The 16,452-nt window shown below is 40.3% G+C and overlaps 3 protein-coding genes across 3 annotated transcripts; 2 read left to right on the top strand and 1 right to left on the bottom strand.

Annotated features, from left to right (window-relative positions):
• Nucleotides 1-7,626: 7,626 nt before the first annotated feature.
• Nucleotides 7,627-9,584, top strand: LOC121805071 (profilin). Its single transcript, XM_042204823.1, has 4 exons — nt 7,627-7,861; nt 8,635-8,772; nt 9,073-9,215; nt 9,321-9,584. Exons 1-3 carry the CDS (start codon nt 7,739-7,741, stop codon nt 9,205-9,207), a joined length of 396 nt encoding a protein of 131 aa, XP_042060757.1. The 5' UTR covers nt 7,627-7,738; the 3' UTR covers nt 9,208-9,215; nt 9,321-9,584.
• Nucleotides 9,585-12,181: 2,597 nt separating this feature from the next.
• Nucleotides 12,182-13,069, bottom strand: LOC121803252 (putative uncharacterized protein DDB_G0282499). Its single transcript, XM_042202932.1, has 2 exons — nt 12,599-13,069; nt 12,182-12,512 (listed from the first exon to the last, which is right to left on the bottom strand). Exons 1-2 carry the CDS (start codon nt 12,838-12,840, stop codon nt 12,296-12,298), a joined length of 459 nt encoding a protein of 152 aa, XP_042058866.1. The 5' UTR covers nt 12,841-13,069; the 3' UTR covers nt 12,182-12,295.
• A 559-nt stretch (nt 13,070-13,628) lies between these two features.
• On the top strand, nt 13,629-16,200 carry LOC121803382. The gene is made up of 4 exons (XM_042203054.1): nt 13,629-13,749; nt 14,687-14,746; nt 14,855-15,207; nt 15,506-16,200. The coding sequence occupies exons 2-4, from the start codon at nt 14,701-14,703 to the stop codon at nt 15,905-15,907; spliced, it is 801 nt and encodes a 266-aa protein (XP_042058988.1). The 5' UTR covers nt 13,629-13,749; nt 14,687-14,700; the 3' UTR covers nt 15,908-16,200.
• The last annotated feature ends 252 nt before the right edge of the window (nt 16,201-16,452 follow it).

Genomic DNA, 16,452 nt, shown 5'->3' with positions numbered 1-16,452 from the left:
TAAATCTTCGGGATTCAAGACACATATGATTGTCCCGAACTTGCTCTTGCAAATATTTTAACAAACAAACAAACCAAACAAGAAATAAAACATTGAAAATGGTGGAAAAGAAAAAAGATGAAGATGTTTTAAAAAAAATTAACTCCTATATAAGGGAGGAAATTACAAATGAACTCCTATACTATAGATAGGAGGAAATTACAACTGATGTGAGGGCTTGAACTCGACACCTCATACAATAATGTCTAAGCTCCTTGCAGGTAGGACAAAGGCTCTGGACAAGAAGATGAAGATGTTATGATTTAGATAGATGCTTAGAACCTATGGACCTTCTACAAAACAATGAAGACAACCCAATGCAACTTTCACCAAAGTAAGAATCTAATGGCTCCACAAAACTAACAACACAATAACTAGAATTGCATACCTTAACATTTAATCTATGCCCGACAATAGATTAAGTGCGACCACAAGGGATTTTGATAAATCTTTAATGATGAAGAAGGATGCTCAATGTTGAGACTTTGTTTGTTTACAAATGATTTCAAAGCTACCATGGAAAACCCCTAACATGGGTATTTATACTAGAAATCTAAAAAGAGCAAAATAAAACAAGCTTTGGTATAAAAAAGGAGCCCTTTCGGGTAAATCGCCCAACCGGGCGTTTTGTTAGATGCCCGATGGCCGCCCGCACGAACTTTCTGGACAAAAAACACGATTCTCGACAAAAACGCCCGACATGGTGTTTCTGATTGGATAAACGAGTCCAGTTTGTATGTCATCTTTAATAGACATATTACTGTTTGAATCAGACTTTAGTTACACTTGGTTTCTTGTGATGTGTCTACCACTTCTCGAACCCCAATCAACTCATGGCCCTTGATATTGTTGTATTCTATGGTTGTTAACACCGGGATTCACATCATCCTCTCCTTCTTCGTGGAAGGATTTTTCCTCAAATTCGGTTTTTTTATTCTTCTTTAGGACATCTAGATTCACATCAGTATGACTCACATTCTATTAGATTTTTCCACTCATTTTTTTTATATTTTTTAAAACTTGTTTTCTTTACATTTCTTAAAACTTGAGTAGAATAAATTTATGAAAATTAATGTCGGATGGAGGAGTACTTGAAACTTATACCAACTTTTGTTGCAATTTATCAATTGAAAATTAGAAATAAACAAAACGATACAATTTGATTTTCATATTGATATTTATGCGAATCAACTAATTTAAAGTTCATAATATATGCGGTTTAACATATTTTAAATAATAGTTTCAGATTTTAGTTCGCAAGTATGGTAGTTTTGGATTGATGCGAATCAATGGATACCCTTGATTTATCAAAGAGCAATTTGTATATATACAAAATTTATGTAGTTTGCTCAATAATGATCTACGTCTGTGGAGAAAAAGATTCTGGTATTCACTTAATGTCTCGGAGACCTACAACAGCAGTGGTGGTGAGATATTTGACCATAAGAGCATCCGCAGCGCTTGAAGGACGGTGTCCGTTCGTCCGTGCCAACAGCACGGCACTTGCAGTCCGCCGCTGACACACCGCTGCTCGATGCATCGAGCACGTCCGTGCTAGCGAGCAGCTGACGTGTCCTCCTCTGATTGGCCAACGGCAATACCGTTGGCAGTTTTCTTTTTTTTTTAAAAAAAATCGTATTTTAATTGAAAAATTCGATTAAAAATAAAAAAAATATTTTCCCACTTCCCAAAAAATTATATCAGTGTTTCCCCTCTTTTAATTTATTTTTCAATTTTTTTCTCCAAAAATTCACATTTTCATCTATAAATACCCTCACTTCCACACAAAAAATTTCACACCACACTACACAATTCTCATCTAAATTCTCTCATTTCCATTCTTACAATTCTCAATCTTTCTTTCACTCTTACAACAAAAAAATGTCCGAATCCGGCGATCAGCCCTCCGACTCCCGCGGTTGGAACCACGAATGGTTCGGCTCGCAACCATTTCCTAGTCCGGAAACGGAATTTTCGGCCCCTCCTCAAACCCAAAGTTCGCAAGCTCCGGGTGGCTATCGGCCTTACCCGATGGACGACCAAGATGCCACCGAGGGAAAATACGGGTGGGCACACGAACCACCCGTACCTAGAGCGGGAGGGAGCGGCGGCTCTCAAACTCCTCCTGTTCCTACTCGTGGTGTCCGCACCGCGTACACTCCGGGGGAGATGGATCAATTATTCAAAGCGTTTTTGTCTATCTCCGAAGATCCAGAGATTGACACGAACCAATCCGGGGACCATTTTTGGTGGCGCATCTGTCGCCGGTACAATCAAAACCGGCCGGCTGGAACAATCGAGTGCAACGAGAGTATGGTGCGCAATGCCATATACAGAGCCAACGAAGAAATCCAAAAGTTCTAGGGGTATTACTTCCAGGAAGAGCGGTCGGCGGGGAGCGGCAGAAGTGAGGTCGACATCATCAGTGCCGTGTTGGTGACCTACTAATCCCAACACTACAAACCGTTCAAGTACCTCAATGTTTGGCAGGAGGTGGTTGGAGGCTTTTAAAAAATTAAAAATTTGCAAAAAAACACCTATAAACGGCTAGTATATTTTTTGGGATTTTTTTTATTTTTGAATTTTTCCTGAATTTTTAAAAAAAACAAAAAAAAACATTTTTATCGGATAAAAACGACGCCCACTCGCGGGCCGGCGAGTGGGCGTCACGAACGAACCGGACTCGCCATGTCGCCAACGCGCGTGATGAGACGTCTCGCGAGCAATCCCTCCGAGACGGGCGTCTCTCCGAGACGGGATGAAGACGGAAGGCTGCAACGCCGTTTTTTATCCGTCTCGTCTCTCCGGGACGAGATAAGAGACGGCTAAGGGATGCGTTGCGGATAGCCTTAGAGCATCCACAATGGTAATAGGCTAGCCATAGGCTAGCCTCAACTCCTCCTGCCACATCATCAGCACTAAAAACTTCTCCTACCATATCATCAGGACAAGCAACTGGACAAGCAATCGGCTAGCCACAATAAACAAAATTATAAAAAACAATTAATTAACAATCACACAAAATACGGAATTAAATTTACGACACAGATACGGAAAAATTCAATATTAATAGTAAAATTTAAAAAAGTACATTAATTACAAAAAAAATTACATTAATATAAAAAAATACATTAATTAAAAAAAACCCCTCTTCCACACACGAGCCACCGCCTACGCCTCACTCCTCGTGGCCGTCGCCGTCGTCGTCGCCGCCGCTATCCGGGACCCCACCTCTGCGGCATCTGAGCCCCCCAACCGTGCCGCAGTGGCATCCAAATCGACCCGCATACTCTAGAGCTTTGAGTGAAGAAACCTCTTTTCCACGGGGTCAGTTGCCGCCCTCTATTCAGCTAAAATCTTGTGCATCTAAGCCCGCGTTTGTTGACGCGCGAAGAAGGCGAGCTCGGTTGGCGACGAGCCAACAGGGGGATGCCGACTGGACCTCCTGGGACCCCTGGCCGACCCCCCTCGCTACCCGTTGCGCATGCCTTTGCCCAACCGGGCAAGTGCGGCGAGTAAACGATGGAGGGGACGGGAACTCCTGAACATCCTCGGGGAGGTCGTGGGAACCGCCGCTGCTGCCGCTGTAATCACCGACATAGTTCAGTAGCTGCTTCTTCGGCCGGCCAGCATCGACACCTGCCCGAAACTTCTCGTAGTCCATCAGGACCTCATAGCAGTTCTAGTAGGTGAACTCCTTATAAAGCCCGGGCACGGGGAAGGCTTTCTCCGCTATCCTCCTGCAGTCCTCGTCAGTTTGGCCACTGGTCTGCATGCGGAGGGCGTTGGTGTACAAGCCCGAAAATCGGGAGACCGCAGCCCTGATTCGGTCCCACCCCTTCCGGCACTCCTCCCCGCTGTGTGGCCTCCCCTCCGGGCAAAATGCTTTGTAGGCTGCTGATATTTTAGCCCACAAGTTGACGATCCTCTGATTGTTCGAATGGAGGGGATCATCGCAAACACTCACTCAAGCCTTGGACTGCGCGACGTTCTTCGCATCCGTCCACTTCCTCCGTGCCGGGCTGTCGTCATCAGCCGGCTGCGATGACTCGCCGACCACCTTTTGCCCTTCCCCTTGCCCTTCTTCTTCTTTGGTGCGCCCCGACCCCGCCCTACTCCCCCCGTTTGAACGGGAGTGTCCGCATCCTCGAGATCTATCCCCAACTCCTCTAAGGAGAAAGTCTCACACTGGGGTCGATGTGTACGAAGAAGCAGTCAAAAAAATCAAAACTGGGGGCGATAGACATTGCCCCCCCCCTCCCCGGCGTCCCCTGCATCCCGGGCTGCAACCCCGACATCATCTGCATCCCGGCTGCCCACCCCGGCATCATCTGCATCCCTGGTTGCATCCCCGGTACCCCCTGCCCGCCCTGCATCCCCTGCCATCCCTACATACTACCCACAGCTGCCATCTCGGGCATCATCTGCTGCCAAGGGTACATGTTGTAGTACCCGGCCATCGGACCTCATCCACCTCCCACGGGTACCGTGGGAGTTTGAGACCCACTCGTCACTAGAAACCCCTCGTTGTTGTTCTCCATTTTGCTTTATTGCTCTTGTACAAAAATTAAGTAAGAGAGAAAACTCGTTAAAACAAGCAGTGCGAATGAAAATGACGTGCAAATCGCGTATATATAGTGTTTCGAAAAGAAAAAAAAAGTGCTGGCCGATCGCTCGCCGATCGCCCGCCTACAATGGCGACCAGCCGATCGGCTAGCGCATCGGCGAGCGCCTGAGAATCGGCATCCGCTCGCCGATTTTTTCACCGATTTGGCACTAGCCGACCCCAATGGTTCGGCGAGCGAACAGCTAGCGCCGGGAATCGGCTAGCCGGTCCGCTAGCCACCATTGGAGATGCTCTTAGCACACGACCGTCATCTGAGATGGCGAGATGGGTAAAGTCGTAAAGAGACATCTACAACATCAAATAAACCTCCCCGGACAAAATGAACCCGAACTGGACCCTAGCATGTAATTTAATGGGAAAGTGATGGTTTTTTATACGTAAAATTGTACAGATTAGTGAATTTACTTGAAATTAATTTACTCAAAAAGCAAAGTTGATGTGGTAAAATAGAATATGATGTAGCAATAAAATGATATAATTTTGAATAAAACAACATTGTTTCGATTGCTATCTAAAATATAAAAAAAGACCGATTTCAAGTTGGAGAGATAAGAAATAAAAAAAAAATACTCTCTTCATCCCAAGAAAGATGACTCTTTCTTGTCATAACAAGAATTTAGAGCATCTCCAATGGCGGCGGCATCACCGGCACGCCGATTTTTCACGGACGCCGGTGCTGACGCCGAACCATTGCTAGCGGCGTCTGCGAAATCGGCGTCAAAATCGGCGTGCCCACGCCGATTCTTGGGCTGACGCTGATCCTCACAGCGCCATTGTAGGCCCCGGATCGGTGTCAGGCCGGCGTCAGATTTTTATTTTTTTTTAATTTTTCGAAACACTATATATACGCGCTTTGGACATCATTTTCATTCGCACCACTTGTTTTAACGACTACTCTCTCTATCTTAATTTTTGTACAAGATCAACAACGAGAAATGGAGAACAACTACGAAGGTACTCCAGTGACGACCGGGTCTTAGACTCCCCCGACTCCCGGGGGAGGGTCTCAGACTCCCCCGACTCCCGTGGGAGGTGGTTGGCCTCCGATGACCGGGTACTACAACATGTACCCGTGGCAGCAGATGATGCCACCGATGGCCGCCGGGGGAAGTGTGCCGGCTTGGCAGGGGGTACCGCCGATGCAACCCCCTATGCAGATGATGCCGGGGTGGGCACCCGGGATGCAGCCACCGGCGCAGCAGATGATGCCACCGCCGCAGGGGACGCCCGGGGGGGGGGGAACGTCTATCGGCCGACTTTTGATTTTTCCACCGGTTCTTCGCACACATTGACCCCAGCGGATGCACAGTACACGCAGTATGAGACCTTCTCCTTAGAGGAGTTGGGTTTTGATATTAACGAGGTTCCGGAAACTCCCATTCAAAGCCGGGGAGTAGGGCGGGGTTGGAGCGCCCCTAAGAAGAAGGGCAAGGCCAAGAAGGTCGGCGAGTCGTCGCAGCCGGGTGAGGAAGTGGACGGACGCGGGGAATGTTGCGGTGGCCAAGGCGTGGGTGAGTGTCTGCGATGATCCTCTCGTTTTGAACAACCAGAGGATCGTCAACTTGTGGGCCAAGATAGCCGCAGCCTACAGGGCATTTTGCCCTGAAGGGAGACCGCGCACCGGGGAGGAGTGCCGGAAGTGCTGGGACCGAATCAGGTCTGTCGTCTCTCGATTTTCGGGTTTGTACGCCAACGCCCTCTGCATGCGGACCAGTGGCCAAACAGAGGAAGCCTGCAGGAGGATTGCGGAGAGAGCCTACCCGGATCCTGGAAAGTACTATGAGTTCACCTACTAGAACTGCTACCTTGTGCTCAACGAGTCGGAGAAATTCCGGGCAGGTGTCGACGCTGGCTGGCTGAAGAAGCAGAAACTGAACTATACCGGTGATTATAACGGCAGCAGCGGTGGTTCCTACGACCTCCCCAAGACGGCCCAGGAGGTCCCGACCCCTCGTCCGTTCGGTCACCGACCTCGCCCGGTTGGTCAAAGGCGGGCGCAACGGGGATGCGAGGGGGGCACCCCGAGTTCCCAGGAGGTCCAGTCGGCATCCCCTCTCGGCAGGTCCACCGAGGAGCTCAAATTCTTCGCGCGTCAACAAACGTGCGCTCAAATGGTGAAGACGTTAGCCGACTTCCGGACGGCGGTGGACCCCGAGGAGAAGGCTTATCTTCGCGTATTGCTCCGGAGCATGCGTGAAGAATTGGAGGGGTTGCAGAGGGATACTGGCCGGGAGTAGCCGCGGCGTTGGTGGCGACGGAGGCGGCGGCGGCGACGACGAGGGCTGGGCGACGACGGAGGTGAGGACGGCGGCGATGAGTGATTTTTTATGTAATTTTTTTATTGTACTTTTTTAATTTTTGTATTTTTTAAAAATTAATGTAGTTTTTTTTAAATTATTGTACTTTTTTAAATTTTAATAGTATTATTCAATTTTCTTGTATTTGTCTCGTAAATTAAATTTCGTATGTTGCTACGATTGTAAATTAAATTATATAAGTGTTATTAGTGATGTGGATAAGCTATGGGAGGGCTATTGCATGTCCAGTTGCTTGTCCAGTTGCATGTCCAGATGATGTGGCATGAGGATTTTAGTGCTGATGGTGTGGCAGTGGCAAGACTATGAGAGGGCTATTGCATGTCCAGAACCACTGGAGATGCTCTTATGCAACTTTATTTTATGTATAAAATGGAGTGAGTAAAGTAAGAGAGAATAAAGTAGAGAGAACTGTGTTTTCACTTTTAATAATGAGTCATATTAGTTGGGATAAATCAAAAAGTAAAGTGAGTTATCGGGAACCAAAAAGTAAAGTGAGTTATCGGGGACTAAAATAATTTTACAATCAAAATATATGTAAAATAAAGATCAGATGACTAAAAAAGAATTGTGGGGCAAAACGGTCATTACAGATGAAGAGATTTTGCACAGACCTCAAGCATAAAAAGTGATGATTGCAGGAAAGTCCACCGCACCATTCCTCTTTTCGTTGGTTTCACGCTAACATTTTCTCCCTTCTCTCTTTCTACACACACCACATTTACTCTGCTTCCATCTTCGCTTCTTCATCGCAACCATGTCGTGGCAATCATACATAGACGACCACTTGATGGCCGAGGTTGACGGCTGCCACCTCACTTCCTCCGCCATCGTCGGCCACGATGGCAGCGTCTGGGCCCAGAGCTCCAACTTCCCACAGGTCTGCCATCTTTTTCTCACTTATGCTCCTTTTATTGCTTCAATTTTCGGATCTGTAGAATCGATTCGTGTTATATCTTGTTTTTGAACTGTTTAGCTGCTTCTGACGGCGGAGATCCGCAACTTCAATATTGATTGTTTCGAAATTTTCCCTTGGTTATACTTGATTTAATATTAGGGTAACTTTGCAGTTTTTTTAATCATTTGATTTAGTCGAATTTCCGGATCTGATGGACAATTGATTTGTTTACTTTGATGTGTCAATTTTTACTTCTTGATCTGACTTGTGGCGATGCGTTCAGTTGTTTATGATTGTTTTGATTTCTGTTATATAGTTTGATCTGATATTTTGCTGTCTGTTCAATAGTAGCTTTGTTTCCCTTCAATTTAAAGTTCTTGGTAGGGTTGTTCATTATCGTTTGTATCGTGGTTTTTATTTGGATAGTTCTCAGACCTGATTCAATTGGTGTTATTTTCCTTATTGTTTGAGCACCATTTCATTGATAAAGTGATGTTGATCGGGAATATTTAGATCCGTTTTCCATTGAGAGAACTTGATACTAGTTTTTGACTGATATATAAGCAAATTCTGTTAAAGGACACTAACTTGTAGAAACAGTTTGAAGAAGAACATATTAACTGTTCCATCCGAGCAGTTTTGGATGCATTAAACTTGTTTCTTGCATTCTTGCTATCTGTTATCTGCATGATAAATTGGTTAGTGACTGATTCTAATTTCTTTTGCGTAATTTGAATAATTGAATGCTCGTGCAGTTCAAGCCCGAGGAGGTAACAGCTATCATGAACGACTTTGAAAATCCCGGTTCACTGGCTCCTACTGGATTGTACATTGGGGGAACTAAATACATGGTGATTCAAGGCGAACCTAATGCTGTTATCCGAGGGAAGAAGGTATTGTCATCTAATCTCTTATTCTAATCTTCAAATTTGTTAGTCAAGAAATTATCTAACGCATTTCAAGAGTCTAGAAGTTGTGGGTAGCATGTCTAATGGCTTTACACTTCTGCCCTGATGATGAGATCCTATTACATTGCCAGCTAATTAGGGTTACTTATTTTTCTTTCCTGCTTTGGAGGGGTGGGGTGTCCCATTTTGAAAGTAGATCTCCCACGATTGAAATGTTATGTTGTGACAGGCTGTAGTGATATATTGCATTCATTCTTTGAATGGATATTGTTTGTGTTTGTTTAGGGATCTGGTGGTGCCACCATCAAAAAGACCACTTTGGCCTTGATCATTGGGATATATGATGAGCCGATGACTCCGGGGCAGTGCAACATGGTTGTTGAGAAGATTGGTGACTATCTTATTGAACAGGGTCTCTAATTGTTATGGTAAGTAGTTCTCCTCTGGCATTGTTATCTTTTTACTTAACTGTTAACCTTGAAGAACCTGTATTGACCTTGAAACTTGTCTGCTGCTTTCTAAATGTTTTTCAGCGCAGCGTTGTCTTCATCTTGTACACGGTATTTCGAAGTTGTGGGTGTTGTTGGTTGTGACTGAAATGAGTTTGGTGTTTCAGAAATGATAGATGGCATCTCTGCCTAAATTTAAACAGGGCTTGTCTTTGAATTCTCTGGTTATGAAAACTGCTATGATTCCATGCGAGTAAATTATGTATTTTTGGTTGGTTCTTCTTCTTCCAATGGATGTTCAATTTTATAAACGTTTTTGCAAATACAGAGTTGGCTTTCATATATTCATTTTTTGATTGTCACATATGCCATTTTATTGCAAGCGCTGAACCAATTCGTCTAATTGTCAATATCGTAGGACCGTTAGTAATACATTATTAATTTTAAAATGATATTGTACCGGATTGATTGTATTTATAAAAAAAACTGGGAAAAAACTAACTTTTTTTTACAAAATTTGCAATGAATTCTTATTGAAATTTGGGATGTCTATCTTTGGAAAATTTCTTCGAAGTAGTCGTGAATTCTCATTGAAATTTGTAGCTTCGACTGAAAAAAATTGATGATTTTTCTTTTTTAGTTAGTAATTTTAAAATTGCAAATTAAGGGGTTGTGCTGATTGCTGAATATCTTTTGAATTTAATTATTAGTGATTTCTGGGTTGTAAATCTGGTGAGATTGTGAATAGGGTCGTTGAGTCATTTTTAGATTAACTTGATAAAAACCAAATTAATATGGCCTAACCCTTAAATTGTTAGTATTCAATTTGTTAAGCAAACTTTCTCATTCTAAACACGAACCTGATCTGGACTCGCTATCTTCAAACTTAAACACAGATTTTTGTACACGATACGGATTTGTTATTAATGACGCCATATTATTTTGGATTGACATAATAACCATGTGAATTTGATTTACATGATTAACTTAATTTCTTTGAACTTAAAGAATAAAAATAATTAAAATAATACTCTCTCCGTCCCACAATAATTGTCAGTCTTATTGTGGGTACGAGTTTTAAGAAATGTAAAGAAAAGTTATTTGTTGAAAAAGTTAGTGGAATGTAGGATCTATTTTTTATATTGCTTTTATAATAAAATGTGACTGAAGTGAATTAGTAGAATGTGAGACTTACTTACCATTTATGGTAAAAATAAAGTGTGACAATTATTGTGGAACGGACTGAAATGGAAAAGAGTGACAATAATTGTAAGACGGAGGGAGTAGTATTATTCTTATTATTTCAAAAGTTGTTGTTTTTAAAGGCGGATGTAGTATCTGACAAGACTCGTTTTGAACAAAAAGTGAGCCTTTCATACTATTCATTTTTTATATTGATAATTGGTAGTAGTAGTACTACTACAATACACAAGAAAAATTAAATTTATGTAAAAGAAATCTCAAACCCAACTCAGTAACAGGAGCCCAATAAATAAAAACCCAATTCCCACTCAGAAAAAGATTATAGTTGAGTGACACTTTGGAGAAGATTTATTCTTATTCGGAACTGTTATTTGTTAATTTATATTAATGTTACATTTCAGAAACAAGACTAGAGTAGAATAGACTTGAAAAGAACAAATTATACAAGACTTTACATATTTTTTTCACTTAAAGGCTCTAAGGATTTACAGACTTTTGGGCCCAAATACTCTTCTTTTAACAGGAAGGGCATGGTATCATCCACCAGGAGCATAAAATAGTACTCCATCCGTCTCACTTAAGATGTTCACATTATTACGTGACATGAGATTTTATGACGAGTTGTTAGGTTGAGTAAATAAAAAAAAATAGTTGAATATTTTAATGAAGAGAAAAGAGAGAATAATTTATTCTAAATATAGAAAGTGGACCTCTTGAGTTTGACAAACTAAAAAAGAAAGGTGGACATCTTGAGTTGGATAGAGGGAAGACTATTATTAATTTTGTCGACCATAGTTCAACTTTTACTTGTTAATGTTTTTGCTTTTTAATTATTATTATTGTTATTATTATTGTCCTAACACCTAATAACTTTTTTTCAGTATCTAGCACAGAATAGTAAGCGTATTATAGTAGTACATAAAATTTAGATTTAGTTGTATGATGGTAGTAAAGAAATATACTAGTATTTTGTAAATATTGATTCCGTCATTTAAAAAACAACAAAACATATATAACTAATTTTAATTGTATCCATAACAAACTAATACTCCATATAGTTTCCCGTGTCCCATTTTTTCATTTTGGAATATCTCTTAATAATTGTCTTACTTTATTTTTCACTATATTTGGATCTCACATTCTCAAATCTCACTTTACTTACATTTATTATAAAACTAGTAATAGTAATATATATGAAGATAAAGACTCACAATCTACTAATTCTTTTCACTCATTTTTCTCTACAACTATCTTAAAATTTGTGCCGAGTCAAAATGAGATACTACATAAGGGACGGATGGATCGGAGTAGATAAAATTACTTTACAAATTTCATAATTATGACAAATACTCCCTTGTCCATTTAGAGGCATTTCTTTTGGACATGGATTTAATAAAATTGTGTTAGGTAAATGAAGTGGAAATAAAATAAAGTATGAAATAGAAAATAGAAAGATGAATAGACAATAAAGTAACAGACAAAATAAAATAAGTGAGATGAAATATGTTGTTTTTTGCAAAAAAAATAAAATTATTCAGCTACACTGGGACGATAAAAAATACGACTCAAGTAAAGTGAGATAGATGGAGTACCAATTTTAATTGAATTTACTAATAAATTATTAAATTATGATTAATATTTGTTTAAATTAGAGTAAAATAAAAATTGGTAAAAAAAGAGGTTGGCCGGCTGCGGGCTGCCCATGCCAGGTGTGAATTGAAAACTGAAGCTCAAGAAAACTATTAGTCACCTGGCTAAATTTGTATATTGATTTCCACAACAATGTCAACAAATAAGGACAAAATGTAGATCACAAAATTTATAAAGTTGAACATATCTGCATATTTCAATCGAAATTAAATTAGAGGGATCGCATTTATAGTGTTGGGCGATGATGATCTCTTGGCAATGGTAGGGTTTGGGCTAAGGATGTGGCGATTTCCATAGCTCTTGCACACTTTGATTCTTTTACTATGCTGCCTCTCCTTCTTCTTTAGATCTTCTACACTCTCCACACTCCTCAACCACCCAAAACTCTCTGATCTTCCATTATAGAACTTGGACAGACCCCTCCTGAACAAATTATAATGCATCATCATTTTATTATTACTATTGACTTTCTTAATTGCATGATTATAATTAATATATAACCTACTTACTTGATGGGGAGTTGAGCCATGAGGTCAGTGAATTCAAAGAGTGAAGAGGAAGATGAAGAAGAAGAAGAAGAAGAAGATGAAGATGTTGTTGCATCATCCTCTTCTTCTGCTGACTCACTCAAGGAGGAACAAGACTCCATGGATTCACACTTCTCATCTTTCTTCATATCTTCCCACCTAACTTGCCTACACTTTTCCTTTTCCTTTTCCTTTTCCAATTCCATTGAAATCAAAATTGACATGAAAATAAGGTGTGTGTTTGAGTCCTAGCAGCAAGCAATACGCCTTGGGGTTGTCTGATTTAAGAGGATATAATTAAGCTTGCTGCAATTTTTAATGATTATTTTTGGGGAGAGGGATAATATATGATATATGTGGCTGTAGTTGAATACTTGAATGGGTATTTGCTAGGAGAAAGAGATCAGTCATTTTCATAGGGTTTGAATTATTTACCTTTTCCATTGTTCAGGAAAAGGAAAAGAGGATAAGGTTGGTTTTTGAGCAAATCCAAATCCAAATCCAAATCCAAAATCCGAGTCACCACCACCTTTGCATTTTTCAATTTAAAGTCACAATCTTGGCGCTGTCTCCACAAAGTTATGACATGGCTGCATATTTAATGTTTTTCCACTCCAATTTACTGCCTTAATTGACAATGCCCCTATCTAAATCAATAATATATTCGGCGCAATTTAATTGAGAAAAGAACTGCAAATTAATTAAATAGGCAGCCATTAACAGTATTGCAAAAAAAACTGCATCGGAGTAAATAAATCATACTACTGGGGTGTTTGGTAGGCATGTTAAGTTATCATAAGATAATTAATTATGATGGGCTTTAAGATAAGAATTAAGATTAAATCTAAGATAATTTATCAAGTATTCTCGTTTGGAAACAATGACAAAAATTAGGATAAATACATAAAATGACTAATTTAACCTAATTAAATTAATCTTATCCTTAATTTGTCCCCAGCACACATATCATCGTTCATTTCTTCCCCATTTTCTCTTAAACCCAAAAGAGTAGGGCTTCTCCAATCCAGCTTCTCTCCAATCCAGCGCCTCTTTCCAATCCAGCAGCGCCTCTTCTCCACCCATTTCTCTTGTTGCAACATCTCTTCTCCGCTCATTCCTCTGCATCTCTTGAGGTAGCTTCCGTCGATTACTTTTTTGAATTACTTTTGGTTTCGGAAAAATTGGTTGGGAAAAGTCGTAGGAACTGCAATGTTATTAGTCACTGTGTGTTGCCAGAGCTTAGATTTTCTGTTTTTACCAATTTATTAGGTTTGAATTTGACAATTTTGATATTTTCCCATTTTCTGGTTAATTTTGATATTTTCCTCTTTTCTGGTTGGAGCTGCAGCTGCTAATTTTCTAGTCCCATCCAATTAGGCTTTCAAATCAATGCTTATGATTCTGATCTGGTTTCTCCACGTGAAGACTAACACCAACCATTTCGGCTTTTCACTTTTGAGGCTTCATTTTGGTTGATTTAGCTCTAAGTCATGTAATTGTTTTCTTTGACCTTGTATGATTATATGAAAAAAAATTACGGATGATTTATATTTTACTTGGATAGATTGGATCAATTATTATGCAGCTGTGACTTAGATCTAATTAGGATAGATGAATTATGTATACAAGGAAACTTTGTTGAATTCATTGTAATAGGAGAATTTATGTTCCAAATTGATGCCGATCTGGGTTTAAAATCTGAGTTGTGGGTACCACAGCACCTCTAAAGAGGCGGCTTGTACCCGAGTTCATGTTGCGATTAGCCCGCAGAGTCAGCCCATTCTGACTATTAATTTCACCAAATTTATAAGTGTGGAGTTGAACCTATTGTATGTTAGAAGCCTTGTATATAGACTTGTGTCCGTGAACTGTGATGGACTAACATTAGCATATTCTTGTGGCATTTGTTGTTGAAATACAGTGTAACATTATTGATTAAGAGAATCGAGACAATTTGTTGTTTGTTGTTAGTTTGGCATAAAACAGTGTATTTGGGGATGCTGTTAAAAATTAATTGCATTCATAATATACCTAACTCTGTTATTTTTTATTTTTTATTTTCTGTTATAGGGTGAGTGAAAGCCATGGGTGATGCAAGGGGGTCTTCTTCCTTCTCCAACTTAAATTCTGGTATAACATTTATGAAATGAATAACATTTATGAAATCAATACTAATGTCAATATAAAATTATACATTATTGTTTCTGATAATTGCATTCCTTTCTAAATCAATCACAGGTAGTGTTGATCATGCTCTTTTGAAACCTGTTAAAATCGAAAAGGGAAGGCGCGCTTGGTCTGTCCGGGAAGAAGAAATATTTCTATCTTCGCTGAAGGAACTTGTCGCAATTGGATGGAAGACGGACAACGGATTTAAAGGGGGGTATGGAAAGATGCTTGAGATAGCCATGCAGCGTGAGTTCCCAGGTACAGACATCAGGGAAAAACCTCATATTAATTCGAAGTTGACAACGTGGAAGAAAAACTACTCCTCATTGGTAAATATGTTGAGCTTGAGCGGTGCTGGATTTAACGCGAGAGGAGACTTTTTAATAGACCTCAGCAATGACCAGTGGGAACATGTTATGAAGGTAATTTTCATAACATGAAGCATTAGATTCTGATGATTTTTACTGACACCCTAAATCTCATCGAGTCTGCATTTCTGATTGATAAATCACCCTTCCTATCATTGTTACAGACATTAAAACACCATTTTTTCTTGATTTATTGATGCCTCTAACTGTATAGGGAGTAATACACTTGTTGATTTGTTGTTCATAGATGCAAAAAACTGATGGTGTATCATCCTAGTCTTAGAATTAGTTGCTACTGAAAATTTTACTCCTATGCACTTGCAATAACAAAATTACTCGTCTTCATTTTCAGGTTGATACTAATGAAAAGTCTATGAGGAATAAGACATGGCCATACTTCGACGAATGGAATATAATTTTTGGAAAAGACAGGGCCAATGGAGATAGTGCTGAGGGCCTAAAAAAAGCAGTGAATGAGTTAGATGCACAGGAGGCCATGGGAAACACAAATACTTCTGGAGAGCATAGTATCAACGTGGACAAGGATGATATCACGGGGGAGGAGGATGATACTGTTTCAGTTTTCCAGGAGAATGGAACAAATGGTTTAAAGCGGAGTGATCGGAAAAGAAAGGGAGATGATTCGACAAATCCTACCTTTCAGCTGCTTAGTAAGATGCACGCTGACACAACTGAAAGTTTGAAGAGTGTGTCATCAAGGATAGGGTACGAGATTGACCTAAGCAACAAATGAACAAATATTGTCAAGATTTTGGGAGGCATACCAGGTCTAGCCCAAAGAGATAAATTTGAGGCAATTCGCATCCTACTTGAGAAACAGGAGCATCTTGATGTTGTCATTGCCTTGCCTGAATCTGAACGCCTCGACTACATTACCTACATTCTCGATGTTTTTCAGAATAAATGAACTTGATTTGTAATCATTGCTTAATAGGCAGACTTTAGCTTTGACTATTGACTAAATGAGCTTAGGTTGTGTACTGCAGAAAGTGTACCAAAGTGTTTCTCAGGAAATTAATGCCCAAGGTTTATGTTTCTTTTGCTTTTCTTTGTGAATCTATCTTTTTCCTTCACCTGTTGATTGATGTATTTTACAGATGCACTAGCAAATGCTAAGCCTAAAACCTATCTTGGTCTACCCATTCTGTCCAAAGCCTCAATTTTGCTTTCTGAATATGTGATGTACTGAGCAAAATCAAGATTGTCTTTTTTTTTTTCTTTCTACCTTGACAGTGTTGATTTTGGCTATAAAAATTCCTATAAAAAGTTAGAACCCCA

Source organism: Salvia splendens, chromosome 5, assembly GCF_004379255.2.
Source record: "Salvia splendens isolate huo1 chromosome 5, SspV2, whole genome shotgun sequence".
Lineage (NCBI taxonomy): Eukaryota > Viridiplantae > Streptophyta > Magnoliopsida > Lamiales > Lamiaceae > Salvia > Salvia splendens.
The sequence above is the reverse complement of the archived record's forward strand: the minus strand, read 5'-3'. Positions and strand labels throughout refer to the sequence as shown.